The sequence below is a fragment of the Paramormyrops kingsleyae genome, chromosome 4 (assembly GCF_048594095.1).
Source record: "Paramormyrops kingsleyae isolate MSU_618 chromosome 4, PKINGS_0.4, whole genome shotgun sequence".
Taxonomy (NCBI): domain Eukaryota; kingdom Metazoa; phylum Chordata; class Actinopteri; order Osteoglossiformes; family Mormyridae; genus Paramormyrops; species Paramormyrops kingsleyae.
In genome coordinates this window covers 18691720-18710835 of record NC_132800.1, presented here as the reverse complement: position 1 = coordinate 18710835, position 19116 = coordinate 18691720, and the positions used below count along the sequence as shown (strand labels likewise).

Sequence of the window (19116 nt, the reverse complement as noted above, 5' to 3'; positions counted from 1 at the left end):
CGAGTTAAAGGTTGGAGATGAGGCAGGAGATTTTCCAGGTAATGCACTAAAATCGACAGTCATATTGTCTTTATTCTTTATTCGGTAGATCATTTATTCAAACAGTTCGAGGCTATACAATTTCAACATAATGGAAACAGGTCGTCTAAGGTGGAAATCTTCTGGGTGCTTCAATAACAAAGCAGGGAGACATTTTGTTAGCATGGCATTTGTCTATTTAACAGCAAAATAAAGCTTTATACAACATTCGCACTTATGCAATAACAGGCAATGGAATATTGTTCTAAGGTCATGTTGCTCAAACTTCTCTTCAAATTTGTTACAAAAACAAGCATATATTGTTCAAATACTGCATTATAACCATAATACATATGTACCCACCATTATTATATAACCTATACAAATCGTTATTAAAATCCCCTTTTATGTACACAGTGGGAAAAAACAGATGGATGATCAGGGACTCTGAATAAAATACACTTACACACACACGGACACACATGTCGGGTAAACATACACGCGCACACACACACAAGCTTAACAGTAATTACCTGTCAAGGTCAGTGAATGTAATGATCCTTGCCTGAAGAGTAAATCTATTATGTTTTTATATTTTTGGTTAAATACAATGACCTGCCATCGTGGATGTGTTAGTTTGACCATGTGCAGTTTATAATATCTACCTTAAAGCTGGTCAACATGCAAGACCTCTTAATCTAACAACCTTAATTTCAGTTTTGAAATGTGTTTGTGGGTAAGCTTGTATCAGTGAGATGTTACTATAAACAGTGGTACCTCGGTTCTCGAACTCACTAGAACTCGAATTTCTTGAAAGTCAAACAAACCAGTTTGACCTAGAACTCGATCTGAATATCAGAAGTCGAACCGTGAACGCTGACCTAATATAAATTGTACGCGCCAGGAAATGAGTCATACTACAATGCAATTCTTACTTGAATGCCTTCTTCACAGACTGGACAATTAACCAAATAAAGCAGCGCAACATTACAATAACTAACAATAAATAAACCACTAACTTACGTGTACTATTAGAGCATTTATGTCATTTATTTAAACTTTATTTTACCAGGTAAATTAATTGAAAACCAGTTCTCACTGCTTTACGTGATATTCAGGAGAAATAGCAGATTACGCATCGGAACTGCCTAGGATACAAACGTCATGCGTGTAACTAAACTCTTCAGCTAATGGTGCGTTCGATTATTTCTCTCCAAGTCGGAACTCGGATGAAAACGTCACGATACGTCACGAAAAACATCACTTCCCGTCGGAAACACGCCCCTTTTATGACGTTGAAGTCGGATAAAAACGGATAATGGCAAAGGTGTGTCGTCACGGAGGCGGTTCCAGTTTGTGCAGCTGGGTGAGAGGTCGCAATGCATCTAACCGTAATGTATTGCGTCAGGATCAGAATGCGTTGCTTTAAGCCAGCGCTGTAAGCAGGTCGAACGCACTCAATGATCGGACTGGGGAAACAAACTGAAACGCGGACTTAATACAGAGGGCTAATGACAACAACCCGAAACAGCTGATCACATGGGGGTCCCACATGAGGTTAACGAGGGGGCGTGGCACACGGAAGGAGCGGACGATCGGGGCAGGACAGGGGTAATGTTGGGATAAGATCTTTATCGTTTTGGAAGCCATTAAGGAAAAAAAGATCTTATTGTTTTATCCTGTTCATTTTGTGTTTAAATGCTAAAAAAAAAACATATTTAGGTGTAATTTTGGGGGGGGCGGGAAACAATTAATTGGTTTTCCATTATTTCGTATGGGAAAAATTCGATCAGAACTCGAACTTTTTAGGATTCGATCCGGAGTCCGGAATGGATTAAGTTCGAGAACCGAGGTACCACTGTACATTAATGCATCCAAAAGTGAGACATGTACCACAGATGTCAATATTAATTATATTATAATAATTACAACTAGACCTGCAAAGGTCAAAGTGTAAAGCCCTCTGTCAAATTTCAAATGAACATTCAACTCCAGGATTCTCACCATCTTCTAACAGGAAGTTCAAGCTCAACTTGAATAAAGGATGCCATTCTGAGCTGGAATATCCTTTTATGCCCCCAGCAGCAATGGATTATGGGTATAATCCCACGGGCTGTCAGATTCAAGCCTGAAGTGCACCATTCAGCTCTGGGAATTTCAGAGCATGCAACTTACAGTGCAAACGTTCCCTGGCACAGAGAGTCCAACTGGAAAACTCTGACGCATGGATCCTGGATGTTCAAGGTCACTTGTGTTAAATAGAATAAATTATTCTGTCCATAAAAGTAAAGGATTGTACATCAAAAAATGGCACAATGAAAAATGCTATTCTCCCCTTGAGGTGTCAGGAAAAGTTTAAAACCAAGTGGCTGTCAGTATAAACTAGGCTATAAACACTAAGTGTTTTCCTGCCCATCAGGTCATTGTCCTTCAGTATACCAGTCTTCAATATTAAAAAAAACACTCTTGTTGACTTCTGAGACACATCACACTGATGTTTTTTTTGTTTTTTTTACACAATATTAATACTCTTAACGTTGAGTTAAATGACAATTCTCAAAAGAAGATCTCAAAAATGGGTTATCTACATGTGTAAGGCATGTCGAAGATGCAAATAAAAAAGGAAACAGGCCTGTGATCTATTCAAGAATCAGCTCTTGGCATTTTTAATATACAGAGATACTAGAATTGCTTCTAAGCCAGGAGCGACTTGTGTAAATGCTGCAGCTGTTGGGAAAAAGGTTGAAATCCTGGTAGAGGGATTTTCTGGGATACCTCTAAAAAATGATAATTCTTACAAGCACATTGGGATGCAAGAAGGAAAGTCGAAAAGAGTGAACTCTTAACGAGATAATATGAAGGATTTTCCTAAATGTCATTAAACACTAATATCCTGTACTTGAGTATTTGGTGTATGTGGGGTCATTAGGTTTTGATTCGTAGTTCCCTTTGGGATCTACAAGGAATAGCAACTTGAGGGAATACCGGTGTTGGTGGCTTGTGATGGAGAGGTGGTGTGTAGCTGTGGGTTTGGCATTTGTGCCTCTATCCTGGAGGTTGTGGGTTCAAATTCTGTGGTGGGCAGAATAATCGCCTTGAACAACACTCTAATTCCAACAGCTCCATAGATGCTGACTGGCTCTGCTTTCCTTACATGCATATCACTTTGGACAAAAGGATTTGTTATATAAATAAAATGAGCATGGAAACAAGCTCTGTTCTACTGAGGGCCAACTGATCTGTACCAGATATATTACAGGCATCCAGAAATAAGATATAGTAAAACCCAGTGTGCAAAACATTTGTCTAAAATGGCTAAGGCTAATGATGGATGTAATATGTAGAGCTAAGTATAATGAATGTGATGTGTTTAATGGGAAAACCCCTATATGGCTGTTTAAAATAAGCATGAGAGCATTATTTAAATGTTTCACGCACCAAAGAAATCTGCAGAGCCTGCATAGCCATTGACTTCAGCTCATCCTCATTCCTTGTTGCTGATTGTGGAGCTTTTGAGGCATAACAGCTAACGGAAAAAAAGCACACTTATGTGAAGGCAGCTTATTTTCAATAATTTCAAGACATTCACGCCCCGAGGCCACCTCACAACAGCACAGAGAGACGCCAAGGGTTACTGAGGCAGATCCGAGAATGTGATCGCTAAGAACTTCATGGATCTCCTTTAGCACAAGAATCTGGAGGCACTGTCCCTGCCTCTATACATAGCTATTAAGAACTTCACCATACAAAATTATGTTATATGTACAATATTCTACCATTACTTAAATCCTCCACTTGCATGTACATTGATGGTGGCACACAAATCAGTGTCCTTTCTGGAACATTCTATAGTTTTAAATGAATACTGAAAATATGAAACATGAACCCAACACATATTCCATCCTTGATCAAATCCTGCAGGAACTTTGCTCAAACAGACATATTATTAAATCTGTTTCCTACATATGGGACTTTGATACTCGATCATTTGCTAATGGATGTTTCATGTTGTACAGTCCGCCATTATTCAATAAACAAATTTGATTAGATTTTTTACCGGCGAATGGTTATTTCTGTAATTTCTTTGTGAAATGGGGTGCATGAATGTGTTGCACCAGTCTTCCTCAAAGCAGATGAATATCAGTAGATTCTGCAGCAGAAGATGTTGCGTCATGGGTTCAGACAGCCGACGTGATCTGTGTTAAACCAAGGTCATTTGAATCCTCTCTTCCATGTGGTGTAAAGGAGGACAGTTCCACGGCTAGTCATACAGGCTTGCCGGTTCTGTCCAGGTTCTCCTGCGGCTGGGAGGGTTCTCGGAGAGTGCTCCTGGCCCGGGTGTTGCTGGTCCGGTCCGCCTTCAGTTTGGTGGGCAGACAGAAGTCCTTGAAGCATCGTTTGAAGTTTTCATCCAGGAAGGCGTAGAGGATGGGGTTGAGGCAGCTATTAATGTAACCTAGGGCCACGCAGAAGAAGTAGGCAGCGTTGACAGCAGTGGTGGAGGGCACGGTGGCAAGCACCTTGACCAGGATGAAGATGTGGATGGGTGTCCAACAGACCACGAAGACCGCCACCACCACCAGGACCAGCTTGGTGATCCGCCGCAGGTTGCGATCCTTCTCCCGGGAACCAGATAGCAGCCGAACGCTCTTCAGCCTCAGAATCATTAACGAGTAGCACACCGTGATAATGAGCACTGGCACGATGAAGGCGAAGATGAACACGCAGATCTTCATCAGCGTGTCCCAGTAGACGTATGGCTCAGGGAATTGCAGGGCACACTCCGTGGTCCCTGTGATGGTGAGCGGCCCGTTATTCATATCGATAAATGATTAACAGAGCAAACTAGCAAGTCATCACAATGTGGATAGTCTACTGACTTGGCTTGGACCAAAAGGTTGTGAAAGTCCCAGGAATTTGTTGCCACGCCCTTGATAAAGCTTCATGGCTTCACTGAATGCCACTAAAGTTATGTTAATAATTAGGTTCTTCATTTATGCTCATGGGCATATATAAGGGCGGGGCAACAGGTGCACTGCCTCCAGCTGAAAGCTGATTCGCTGCCAGGGTACCCCTTCCCATTTTACTTACTGATTCTAAACATATCATTGGCTAATGATAGGGTTGACCCCTCTGTATGAATGATGGCCCCACTTATCTCCCCTGCCTTAATTTAAAAAATCTGAGAATCGTCCCTATGCGGTACTCACCGTTGTTAGTCTGAGTGCTTCCAAGGACCATAGCAGGAATCCCAGCCGCCGAAGATAGGATCCAGATGCATACGTTGACCATCTTGGCCTTGACAGGCGTGCGGAAGTCAAGGGCTTTGACAGGGTGGCAGACGGCGATGTAGCGATCCACGCTCATCATGGTGAGCGTGAAGGTACTCGTGAAGAGGTTGTAGTAGTCGATGGAGATGAACACCTTGCAGACCACCTCACCGAAGGGCCATGAGTTCAGCAGGTAGTAGGTGCTCTGGAAGGGCATGGTGGTGGTGACCAGGGCGTCTGCCAGCGCCAGGTTGAAGATGTAGATGTTGGTGGCCGTCTTCATCTTCGTATATCTGAAAGGAGAGGAAGTGGGTGGGTGAGAGACACCTTGATATTCAGAGGTGGGATTTTGCAAATGGCAGTTCACCAAAGGCCATTTTCCAGATTCACAGCTGCTGGCCAGACAGTCATCAGTGATAATCGCTCTAGAACGGTGTTACCCTGGCAGTACCCAGCACCTGAGGCTCAAACTCTCACCCGCGGCTATTGCGTCAACCTTAATAAAACTTGCCTTCAGCTTTTATGATGTCTAAATAAAGCTGCCGCCAGAGTAGGCTGACTTGATAAAAAAAAAAAGCGTACATCCTGGGCAATGAGATGAGTGAAATGAAACCATCTCTCAAACCACGAACGTGAATGGGGCCCCTGAGGTTTGGGCGCCCTCTGTTGGCCACAAAGTGTCACTAATGCTAAATATTAAATAAATGCGTTCCTTATTTGGGAGATGCTGACACAGCATGTTCTGCTAACCAACTAGTTAGCTAGGATCTTATTCAGTTACTTGCTAGCTATTTATTTAATTTTTGAAACATCTAAGCGGGGGCATGGGGGCTGACTTTTTGAGTGGGGGCCCGCAAACAACAAAGCTGCCCCTGCATGTTACGCGTATGGCGGAGGTGACAACTTCTAGGGGTTCTTAGTGTGTCTAAGTTGCCTTTTGTTTCCATAGCCGTGGCATCGCATGTTGGCAAACTCCACGGTAACCATCAAGGATTCTGTGGTCACATGGATTCTTTGGCCAGCAGCCATAAACGACACGGGGCATGTGTACCCAGACCTCTGCAGCGTTCAAGTGTAAACATCATTTTCTGTATTTTGCAAAGCCCCCAATGTGTGGAGTCATGGTGGTGCCTGATGTTTTCCTGCCCTTGTGTGGAGAAAAAACATCTTCATTATGCTTTTAGACAGGCTGTCAATGGCCTGCCTATTGTTAACACCTGTATTTTTTGACGGGGGATCATTCCGGCAAAGCATTACTTTAGTTGGTAATGAACGGTAATGGCCGTAAACAATTTTGGGACTGTTAAGTGGGCGAAAGCTCCATCTGAGTGTGCTGTGGAAGATCACTGCAGGACCTGTAGCGGGCTGGCGGTTGGCGAGATGCCCGTCTGCTTCGGTCACCTGCCCTTGGAGACTTTTCATCAGGCACGGTGTGGACGCCCGTATTTCAGCAGAAACATACAGCCCAAAGCAGAAGGCATTCTGAGATGTTCATACTCTCTTAACCTGTATATTGGGCCTGAGATATATGTTATATTTAGTTCAAATGAAATAAACAGTCTGACTGGCAGGGCTTATAATAATAAGCTTTCCTACTTTCCCTGTTTTTTAAGCCTTTTTTCCAAGCAGCAATCGGCAGTTTGCAGATTCATTTATTTTGACTGTGCCCCAATACCACAGATAATAGGAAGAGAATGACCATGAACGACTGCATGCATCTGAGAGGAGCGTCTGTGATTTATAGCTATTTAGGCCATTAGATAGAGACATCTGTCATTAAAAGAAGTCAGACGAGGAAATAAAGCATGAATACAGTAAACATGCTGCCAGTTATGAGCATATTCACATTTTAATCTCTTGCGTTGTGTTCAGCCAGTATTTTATGGTCTAAGATGTTCATATGTTTTTAATTCCAGGTTAATGATCTCGGACACGTATTCATGTACATTTTTATTTGTTTACAGCTTAACAGACCCATCCAGGTGGGGGGGGGGGCATTGGAGGAGCCATAATTCATACAGAGGGTCCAATCTTATCATTAGCCAATGATATATTCTGAATCAGTGAGTGACAGGGAAAGGGGCACTCTAGGGGCCAATCAGCTTTCAGATTTAGCTAAGGCCCCTTGTGAAAAGGGTACTTTTTTTTCCTTTTCACTGGATTCAATTCCCTTATTTATATGGTTTGTTTATGAAATATAATTGTTTTGTATTTTCTTTATCTAGGGGAGTTTGCTGTGTATGTGGTGGTTGGTTGTGCTGCTGCTGGGAAGGCAGGGAAGTCAGCTGCTCATTAGGGAGAGTGAAGACAGGTTTGGGTGCTGCTTACTGGAGTTATACTGGGGGGGGGGAAGAATATCAAAGATTACCAGTTAGTAATTATGTAGCCCTTATGAGACTGCAGCCAAATGCAGAGGCATGGTGGGAGGTCAAACATAGCTGCCATGGCTTGTTTGGTTTGGTATGAGTTAAGTTTGTGTTTTATCTTTGCACAGCTCACCCCATGCTTACCTGAACAGGTGGTAGGTTCCAGTTAGGTGAGGTGGTAAAGGTGAAGGCCAGGAGAGAGAAAGGAAAGAGGGGGGCAGCTTGCTGTGAGGCTGTGATTTTAAACCTGTGTTTGGTTTTCTTTAGTGTAGATGGTTTTCCCGGGAGACTGTTTTTTTGGGCTATTGTTTCATTATTATTTTTGTTAATAAACCTTACAACCTTCTGCACCTATTCCTGCTAAGTGGACTATTTTTTTCCCCAACATCCTTTTTAACGGGGTTGGTGTGCCAAAACCATCCCATTTCCCTTTAGTTCCCTTCCTTTAATGGAGGGCCGGCGGACATTTGGTGGCAGTGGTGGGATGTGACGCCTCAAGAGAGACTGGAGGCCAAGAAGCAACTAAGGTATTATAACACCAGGAGTGTGCAGAAGGCCATGCAGAGTGAGCAGGCCAGCAGTTTACAGCTTGATCCAGGGGCTCCACTAGGTGGTCGGGGTGCCCCAATGGAAGGTGATATGGCTGCAGCGGCTGGGGAAGATCATCAGATGCTTGATCAGGCTGCCTTTGACCAACTGTATGCTCTCATCAAGAGGCAGATGGAAATTCAGGGGAGAGAGGCCCACAAACAGGAGCAACGATGGCGAGGGGTCCAGGTGCAGCTGAACCAGTTCCGGGATGAGATGGAAGCAGACCGACAGGACGTAGACAGGAGGAGAGTGGAGCACAGTAGACCAGAGGAAAGGGGTTCTCACTCAGAGTCTCCACCGGAGAGGTCAGAGGTCAGCCTGCAGGTGCCATCACATTCCAGAGCGTGGAGTGGAGCAACCATCCCAAAATTTGAAGAAGGAGATGATGTTGAGCAATATTTGGTGACTTTTGAGCGATTAGCCACTGCCTATAGATGGCCTAAAGAAGACTGGGCTGTTCATCTGGTCCCATATTTGTCTGGTAAGGCACGGAGTGCATATGTTGCTATGGACTTTAGTGAAGCAATGCATTATGACAGTGTGAGAGGTGCCATTTTGGCAAAGTATGAAATCAATGAAGAAATGTACCGACAACGGTTTCGGGAGCCAGATGTGCGGCCAGGAGAGACTCCTCGTGAGCTGTATAATCGTCTCAAAGATCTGTATAAGAAGTGGGTGAAACCAGCTGCAAAGACAGTGGAAGAAGTAGGAGAAATAATGGTACTGGAACAGTACCTTCGCATTTTGTCCCCTGAAGTGAAGGTGTGGGTGAAGGAACATAACCCCCGGTCAGGACAGAGAGCGGCAGAGCTGGTGGAGGCCTTTATAGCGGCTAGACGTGGACCAAAGGCCTTCAGATATGAGAAGAGCACCCACCTGCCTACAGCCAGGGGTAAGTCTGTTGGGTTTGGTGGGGGTGGTCCTACTGCTAGTGAAAGAGGAAGGATAGAAGAGAGAATGCTTACAGCAAAATCTACTGGGAACATGGGAGATAGGAGAGAGAGAGGGTCACCAGTGTGTTATTTTTGTGGGAAGGAAGGCCATATTAAGCCACAGTGCCCGGCTTTTAGAGTCAAAGGTGCGGATACCATGTGTTGTGTGCCTAGACCCCCCCCTCCAAAGGTAGATATCCAGGAAGTACAGGGAAAGATGCAGATAGTACCGGTATCAGTCAATGGAACTCCAACCACAGCCCTTCTAGATTCAGCAAGTACCCAAACATTAGTTCTGCCGTTTTTGGTTCAGACCCAGCAGTTTGGGAATGGAATGGTAGAGGTTTGGTGTGTTCATGGGGACAAACGCCAGTATCCTACAGCTCACATTTATCTAGAGGTGCAAGGGCAGGAATACTTTTTGGAGGTGGGAGTGGTGCCCGATTTAAGTTATCCAGTTTTGTTGGGTCAGGATGTGCCAGTGCTGACCAAGCTGCTACAGGATAGTAAACCCGTTAACATGGTGGTAACCCGGGCGAGGGCAGAAAAGGGAGCTGAGGAGCCCCCTGTCCAACCCTCTCATGCAACCTGGTTAGGCCAGCTTCCATTTAGTCAGTCAGACCTCCCTGAAGGGAGTAATGACAAAGTTAGGAAGAGTAAAAGACAGAGAAGAAGGGAAAAGCTAATGGGGACAGTCAGAAAGGAGCAGCCGCAGTTACCACGGCCGAGTCAGTTAGCTGAAGATAGTTGGTGGGAAATACCAGCAGGATTAGGGCAGCTACAGAGGGAGGATCCAACCCTGAAGACCGCTTTTGGTAAAGTAGTTGAGAGAGATGGAGTGTCAACAGGGACGGCTTCTTCTCTAACGGGGGAAAGCTATGTTCTTTGTGGGGGGCTGTTATATCACCGACCAGAAGGGGACGCAGGTGAGCAGGTAGTCGTCCCACGTAGTTTGCGAGAGAGAGTGTTGACCCTGGGCCATAGTATCCCTTGGGCGGGGCATCTTGGCAGTGTAAAAACACTGGAGCGCATTGCTAACAAATTTTACTGGCCAGGTTTGTATATGGATGTCCAGAGGTTTTGTGGATCCTGTTCAGAATGTCAGCTGGCTAGTAATAGGAAAGTCAGGCAATTTCCACTTCAGCCAATGCCAATTATTGAGGTGCCCTTTTTAAGGATAGCAATGGACATCATAGGGCCCTTGGAAAGGACGCATTCTGGATATAGGTACATATTGGTTGTGTGTGATTATGCTACCCGTTATCCCGAGGCGTTCCCACTCAGGCGCATTACTGCGCAGTCAATTGCCCAGGCATTGTTACAGCTAATTTCTAGGGTGGGAATTCCCAAAGAGATAGTGACAGATCAAGGTACAGCTTTTTTGTCCCAAACATTACAACAGGTGTATAGGTTACTGGGAATTAAGGGAATACGGACCACTCCTTACCATCCCCAGACAGACGGCCTGGTAGAAAGATACAACCAAACCCTGAAGTCTATGCTTAAGAAGTTTGTGGCCGAAGATGGGAAGGACTGGGACCGTTGGTTGCCTTATCTGATGTTTTCTTACAGAGAAGTACCTCAAGCATCTACAGGTTATTCTCCTTTTGAGTTACTGTATGGGAGGCAGGTTAGAGGACCTCTGGATGTGTTGCGAGATGCTTGGGAGCAGGCGAGTGAGCCTCAGCCCGTGCCTGTACTCCAGTATGTTCTGCAAATGAGGAAGAAAATGGAGCAGATGGCTAAGCTGGTGCATGTCAATATGGAGAAAGCACAGGTGAGGCAAAAACATGGTTTTGATAAGAAGGCAAAAGCAAGAGTTTTCCGGCCAGGACAAGAAGTGTTGTTGCTCTTGCCGACTTCAGATAATAAACTGTTAGCGCGTTGGCAGGGTCCCTTTAGGGTGTTAAGGAAGATGGGTCCTGCCACATATGAAATCAGTATGCCTCAGCATAGAAGGAAGAAACAGACATTTCATGTTAATTTACTCAAAGAGTGGCATTCTAAAGGTGATAGTGTTAGCCAGCAGTTGCTGGTGAGGTCGGTGAAGGGGGAGGAGGATTACACGGACCAGTTTCTCCCTCCAAAGACAGAGGGAACTCCAATTCACTTGGACTTGTCTCATTTGTCCCCAGAAAAGCAGCAGCAGCTACGTGCTATTGTTCCTACAGATTTGTTTGTGGATAGACCCGGCTACACCTCCTTGGTGGAACACAACATCATCCTGAAGGAGCTGGCCCCGGCGCGTCAGCGAATGTACAGAGTTCCTGAACGTCTTCTTCCTTCTTTGAAAGAGGAGTTGGAATTGATGAAGTCACTGGGGGTCATAGAAAGGTCACAGAGTGAGTGGAGCAGTCCAATAGTCCTAGTTTTGAAAAAAGATGGCTCCATTAGGTTCTGTATTGATTTTCGAAAGCTAAATGCTCAATCGAATTTTGATGCATATCCGACCCCTAGGTTGGATGACCTCGTAGAGCGTATAGGCCCAGCCCAGTACATTAGCACTTTAGATCTTTGTAGGGGATATTGGCAGGTGCCTTTAGCTCCAGAGGCCAGGCAATACACGGCCTTTAGGACACCGCAGGGCCTGTTTCAGTTTACGGTTATGCCATTTGGCCTCCAGGGGGCGCCGGCCACGTTTCAAAGATTAATGGATCAAGTGTTAGCTGGTGCAGAGTCTTTTTCAGCTGCTTACCTAGATGACATTGTGGTCTATAGTCTTACGTGGGAAGACCATGTGCAGCATCTTAGAGAGGTTCTACTACGGCTGCATCAAGCTGGTTTGACTGTGCAGCCTAAGAAGTGCGCTATAGCAAAACGGGAGGTCAAGTATCTAGGCTATTTATTAGGTCATGGACTAATACGGCCCCAGAAGGATAAGGTGGAGGCGGTGAGGAACTGCCCGCGTCCGCGCACAAAGTCTGAACTTAAGTCTTTTCTTGGTTTAGCCGGTTGGTACAGAAGATTTGTTCCACATTTTGCCACACAGGCAGTCCCTTTGACAGATCTGACTCGCAAGTCCAGCCCGGTTCAGTTGCCATGGGAGGAGAAGCATGAACAGGCCTTTCTGGCGTTGAAGGAGGCGCTATGTAAGGACCCGGTGTTGCAGAGCCCAGATTTTAATCAGACTTTTGTTGTTCAGACGGATGCCTCAGCAGTGGGCCTGGGGGCAGTTCTGCTTCAAGGTGAGGGTGAGGACCGGAAGCCAGTGGCTTATGTCAGCCGCAAGTTATGGCCACGTGAGACCCGGTATTCAGCTATCGAGCTGGAATGCTTGGCCATCAAATGGGCCTTGGAGACTTTTAAATATTATCTTCTTGGAAGAGACTTCATTCTTCAGACGGATCACCAGGGCCTGCAGTGGCTGCATCGAATGAAGGACTCCAACAATCGCATTGCCAGATGGGTGATGGAGATGCAACCCTACCGGTTTCAAGTTCAGTACCAGCCGGGGAAATCCAATGTGGTGGCAGATTTTTTGTCTCGCCATCCTGAAGGCGAGCTCCCAGGGGAGGGGGAAATGTGAAAAGGGTACTTTTTTTTCCTTTTCACTGGATTCAATTCCCTTATTTATATGGTTTGTTTATGAAATATAATTGTTTTGTATTTTCTTTATCTAGGGGAGTTTGCTGTGTATGTGGTGGTTGGTTGTGCTGCTGCTGGGAAGGCAGGGAAGTCAGCTGCTCATTAGGGAGAGTGAAGACAGGTTTGGGTGCTGCTTACTGGAGTTATACTGGGGGGGGGGAAGAATATCAAAGATTACCAGTTAGTAATTATGTAGCCCTTATGAGACTGCAGCCAAATGCAGAGGCATGGTGGGAGGTCAAACATAGCTGCCATGGCTTGTTTGGTTTGGTATGAGTTAAGTTTGTGTTTTATCTTTGCACAGCTCACCCCATGCTTACCTGAACAGGTGGTAGGTTCCAGTTAGGTGAGGTGGTAAAGGTGAAGGCCAGGAGAGAGAAAGGAAAGAGGGGGGCAGCTTGCTGTGAGGCTGTGATTTTAAACCTGTGTTTGGTTTTCTTTAGTGTAGATGGTTTTCCCGGGAGACTGTTTTTTTGGGCTATTGTTTCATTATTATTTTTGTTAATAAACCTTACAACCTTCTGCACCTATTCCTGCTAAGTGGACTATTTTTTTCCCCAACATCCTTTTTAACGGGGTTGGTGTGCCAAAACCATCCCATTTCCCTTTAGTTCCCTTCCTTTAATGGAGGGCCGGCGGACACCCCTGTTGTCAGACCCCTGTATCCTCCCCTGGATCCATCGGATGATAAACATGCAAATCGGATGACATCACTGGAAGATAGTGTTAAATTTTGAGTAATGGAGTGCAGCAATATGCATGGTAGAGTGTCAAAAACACTTGGAACGTCCACAACGTCGTTTTTTAAGATCCCAGTCCGAAATTCCATTACGGACTAAAGCTGAAAGGAGGATGGTTGCCTAAAGGAAAAGAAAGACACTAAAAAAGCCGCCGGTCTTGCCGGATAAAGTCAGGCCCAGATGCCCAACAGGCACACTCATCACCGCCATCTGGCTACACCGAGCCGGAGATAAATCCTCTGGTTACCAGTGAATGCCACCCGGAAGGTGGGCTAAGGAACGGAACGAGTCACGCTCCAACAACCTACTGACACCCTCTCGATTTTGGCCGGAAGTTTCGGTTGCGTCAGCACAGGAATCCGCTTGAACGATGCGCCGGTTCAATCTGCAGTTATTGCCACCGGGACGCTTGACACACGGGAGGCAATTAATGTGCCGGAGACATGCATTATTAGGAGGCCGTCGCAGTCAGTGCCGGATGGTGGCTTCTGGGTAATTTGGACTCACGATGCAGCAATCAGACTGGCTGTAATGAGGCCGGTGTCCAGGGAAAACAGCTCACAGCAAAATCGTCTTTGATTATTGTGGGGAAATGAATTGACATCTCTGGGTTCATTAGGCCTTATTGGTCATGTGGTACGCATTACATCTGCCGATGTGTTGTTTGCTCAGGGTAACTTAACCCGTAAAGCAGTTTTTGTCTTCTACCTATCTCTGTGCCTTCAGTCAGGTAGAACAACCTCTCCTGTCAAGCTCAGACTGCCAAAATACAGATATGCAATCATTCTGGCTGGATCGGCAGGGCAGGATAGCAGAGAAATGCTTGTCGTCCCTATAAGGCAGTGTTTCCTAATCCGGTCCTCAGGGACCCACAGACAGTCCATGTTATTGCTCTGTTCCAGCCCCCGGCAGGGAGCAGAAATGTAGACTGTCTTTCAGGGATCTTGGAGGGAACAAAAACGTGGACCGTCTGTAGGTCCCCAAGGACCGGGTTGGGAAACGCTGCTATACGGAGATAAGGGAAATGTCGTTTTGTGCTGCTAAGCTGATAAAGTTCCGTAGCTCCTCCTGGGTTTTCCATAAAAAGCCAGGGCCTGCTGAACTGATTCTGGCAGCATTTTTATCTTCAGTTGCTGCTAATAAGACGATGGACCTCAAAACAAGGGGACTTGTTGTGACCACAGGAGACTTCAAGTTGCATTGTTGTGAATTGAATCTTGCGATAGCAAAAACGATTGTTTGTGCTTTGTGCTTGGGGTAGTACCTTGCTGGTCAGGGATTCAAACCAGCAACTTTTCAATCACAAGTGCCCTTCCCTAAAAATAGGCTACCACTGCCCCCCCCCATTATATGCTCATGGATAAGACCCATGCATTCACTCGCCCACCCATCTTCAATCCACAAGACCACAATGAGTCTGAAATCTATCCCAGGAAAGACAGGATGTGAATCTGAGATGCCGGCCCCCTTACAGGAAACGCACGCACACCCATATTCACGCACTTTAGATACCAGCTGATAAAAAAAGACAATTGGACGACTTCCTTAGACGTTGCTATGGTATCTGCAATAGCAGAGAAGATCAATCCTGCTCCAAGGCAAAGCTTCAGAACATTTCACACTTGCGTGAGGTTTCCCCCATGAGAAGACCTAATCGCACAGCTTCAATCCCCAAGCTCAGACCAACCACATCACACACTGACACAATTCAGAAACAAAAGACAGACCCTGGGAATGCTGGAAACTCTTGGCCAACAATTACCCCCTTGGGTGATGTTGTCCTAACATGAATATAACGCCGCTGTTTGTTTTTCCCCAAGATTACAAAGAAAATCTCTCCCCTGAAAGTCTTGTGGTGTGCAGAGATCTGAAAAAAAGCCCCTGAATGTGATGGATGCCCTCAGGGGGGTTTCATGAGATGCTAAAGCCAAGATCAACTGCATCACCACCTGGCCATGAAGGGCTGTGGATCTGCATTCAAGAATCGACAACTGGCAGGAAGTACAATACATGCACATACATTGAACCAGAAATGGACTTGATGGGGAATAGATGTGAAAAATGTATTTGGTAAGATATTTACATAAATACTAATGTATTTCACAAGATATGGGACTAATGTTAGTCCTGCAGGAGAAGAGAGATAAGAAAACCAAAATGCTTTAATTATACCGCTTTATTCATATCGCATCGCACACATGCAAATCATGTGAAGCAGAGTCAGTAACTCATGCAGCAAACACTACAGCCACTGAAATCTCTCCTCACTGCTCAACCCATGAAAGCACCATTACTTTTTTTAATGCTAATGTAAATTTGAAGCATGCTATACCCTGCCTTTGTGAAACAATTTGATTTACAACATATTCCATCGACACGCAGAAATGTTAGACATTACATTCAACCTACAACAATTCAAGAGCACTCAGTTTTTCAGAGTGAAGTCAACAAATATGGTAGTAAGCAGCATCTTAAATCAAGCAGCACGGGTCGATTAAGTGAGAGACTCCAAATATAAAGTTATAACAAGACAGTAATCGATATATGTGATTATTGCATATAAAAGGATTGTAACAGGCAGGAAAATACAATGAACAATTACCCAGAAAATTCATAACCATCAACCTATGGAATGTAAGCAAAGCTTTCAAAACATTCCGCAAGAATATCAGAAATCATATAAGAGAATTACGGATCGCCAAATTATAACTACCGTAATAATACGGCCATTTAAAATTGACAGATTGTTTGCTCGTGTCTAAATAGAAGCATCTAGAAGAATACACTCATTGCTTGGTATCTGGCCAGCTTACCAGTTTGCACTGGTCATTATCTGTCTATAAGTGATAGATTAATATGTTTTCACTACCCAGCATAGACCCAACAGAAGGGGAAGTGATCAACAGTCCAACTCTGTGAAGGATCTCTGTGTGTTGCTCTTGTGAACACGCTTCGCCTGGACACCTGTTGCATCTCATACCTTCTGGCCTGCAGTGCAGAACTCAAGAGCACAAATGACTTATCAAGCAACAGGGCGAAGAATGAATGAACACATCCCTTATTCTCAGAAACGTTCCTCAAAAATGAAAAGAAAGACATTTAACGCATCCCCACCCATAGATATCGATTACCCAGTTAACGGGAAATGGTATCAGAACTTTAGCCAACGTTTTGCAAATGTCTTCTCAAAGCTGGCAGAAAAGGCTCTTTAATGTCTACCTTTTACATTTTAAGAAAGGTTCTGTCAGTGTCAGCACGATAACATTATTACCTGAACATACTTTTACAGTTTTCTCAAATGATAATATTTGCGAATCAACAATTGTAATCCCCACACAATAATGTCTCTTCTGCACTGCAAAAGAATCATTTCTCAATACGTCACACAAATTTCCAAATTACATGTTCCAAGTTACATGTGTATCAGTGCTTTCTCTTGCCAGTGACCTTTACATACTGTAATATAGAGCCTTGCGATGGTGAAACTGAATAAGTAACAGTTTGCTAATGAAAAATGATCAGTCAGTGACAATGAGAAAGTGAGAACTGACTATCATTCAGCATTGTGGAGCTCAGGAGCAGACTTACACTGACATGCTGACAATATATCTAAGCATTTTGATGCTCAGGGTTAAAACGATGCTGATTGTACTTTTCATTTTGGTGGCGCTGACTAATTCATTGGTGGAATTATTTGCTTTTGAGAACAGATTTAATTGTTTTGGGTGAGTTACAGGCTTTTGCAGCTAAACATTAGTGTTGTGCTACATGCATGGACTGAGAAATGCTCTTATAGTCTAGAGAATGTTAAGTATGTTTCATGAAATGTATCAAAGAAATCGAGAAAACTGTAACAGTAACGTTTGTGGGTCACTGTTATTTCAGCAAAAACGAGAAACAAAGTACAAGCTGATAAGCAAAAGCTGAGGGAAAACATCGCTTCAAGTTGATTTTGCTTCAACGCACTTGCAGTTCAACGGAGACTCAAAAAAAACAAAACAATAAAACAGCATGGAGCTTTACTGCAGGGATAAGATTGTTCAGCATAAACAACTGAGCACAGGAACGTTGTAGGAACTTAACCCGTGGTCAGCCTTCGATCATGCACATAACGATCCCGTTTCCTATACAAACCAACCACTGGGTGGCCCTCACACACTGGAAAATGAGATTTATATTCAAACTCTTAAAAGACATACTGATTCTTCTTATTCTTTTACACAGATGTTTGGATCGAGAGTAAATCCGAAATGCGACGGTAAGATATTTACAGTTAATATATGAGATTTTAGACCCGATCCAGCTTTGCAGTGCAAAATTATATTGTATTAAACTGTACAGCTTACCTGATGATGCCATACATGACAAGGCAGTTACCCACCAAGCCGACCACGAACACCACGGAGTAAACTGCCGTGATAAGAGGTATGATCGGCGGCATGGACTCAGTCTCCCAGGTGCCTGGGGTCGTCAAATTGTCCGTGTCAGAATAAACAGGCAGCCATGTGGAGTTAATGAAACAGTCTTCCGACATCACGGACAGGCACTTGTCTTCCTTAAATATTTCCACCAAATTGCTGTCCATTATTCCTTGACTTCTTTGGAAAACTGCGTACAAAATAGGAAGAAATGCATCAGTCCTACTATTTTCTGGGGGAAAAAAGTTAGCGGCGCAATTACACCGTTATGTAATTGATCCATTGTGTTAGTCATTAATAAAGATTGCGCGGCACATAAAATTAAGTTTAACTACCTCATGCACTAAAGGAAATGTAGGTAAATGCACAAAATACCTGAGTATTTAGTATCTCACCCTGCTTCACTTCTCCGTCTTCCCTTTCAGTTGTGAAAGCAATACTTGGAAAAATAGGCAATTTATATAATGGTCTTTTACTCGAGGGGGGATAAACGCGCACGGGAAGGCGTCGCAAACTTTGACGATGCACTCCGGGCTGAAAGGCTGGTGAGCGCGGCGCGCGAGCTGCCGGATTGAGCGCACGGGACCGGGGTGTGCTCCGCGCGCACACACCCCCTTGCCAGCGCCGGCAAAAAAAAATGACATCAGAGACGTGACAATAAGCTCTTAGGCATTTATACGAGGCCCGGGACGGGTGCGGCATCCATATATTGCCATTAATATGACATGCAGTCGAAGCGAATATGGATTTCAAATAAAACGGTGCGGTGCATGCAGTGCGGGTAGGATGCGGTACGGTACATATCTCTCCCAATTTTAGGAGAGTTAGGTAAATAAAAGATCAATATAAAAAACGATATCCGCAAACAATAATTGTCGTTAAACGCAAGACAGTAATTCCCAATCAACAGGCCTAATTACAGTTAGGCCTAATTAATAAATACGCGGGATTTTTTTAAAGGAGGCTTGAAAAGGAGTACCCTAAATGTCGAGGTAGTATTACTTCATACTCAAACTGGCAGGAGGGTGAACAGGATTTCTGCTTGTCTGTTAGAATTTATGTTGCCTGTCAAGCAGTTTCAGGCAGTTTAAGATTACATCATTTACCCTCGGAGATTAATGGACAATATACTGAATTCCAGCGGGGGGCTAAATGTAATCAATGGCCGCTCACATAATAAAAAAATGTAGAAGGTT

General features: G+C 44.5%; 1 protein-coding gene across 1 annotated transcript; it reads right to left on the bottom strand.

The window, feature by feature from the left end:
- Positions 1-64: 64 nt before the first annotated feature.
- On the bottom strand, positions 65-18536 carry LOC111857740 (delta-type opioid receptor-like). The gene is made up of 4 exons (XM_023838874.2): positions 18296-18536; positions 17849-18110; positions 5229-5581; positions 65-4810 (listed from the first exon to the last, which is right to left on the bottom strand). The coding sequence occupies exons 2-4, from the start codon at positions 18085-18087 to the stop codon at positions 4284-4286; spliced, it is 1119 nt and encodes a 372-aa protein (XP_023694642.1). The 5' UTR covers positions 18088-18110; positions 18296-18536; the 3' UTR covers positions 65-4283.
- Between the last annotated feature and the right edge of the window lie 580 nt (positions 18537-19116).

Excerpts from the sequence above, each read along its gene's own strand:
- LOC111857740 (XM_023838874.2), bottom strand. The coding sequence starts at position 18,087 with ATGGACAGCAATTTGGTGGAAATATTTAAGGAAGACAAGTGCCTGTCC. Across the intron at positions 5,582-17,848 it reads GTCATGTATGGCATCATCAG|ATATACGAAGATGAAGACGG; the intron begins GTAAGCTGTACA and ends CTCTCCTTTCAG. Across the intron at positions 4,811-5,228 it reads AAGCACTCAGACTAACAACG|GGACCACGGAGTGTGCCCTG; the intron begins GTGAGTACCGCA and ends TCACCATCACAG.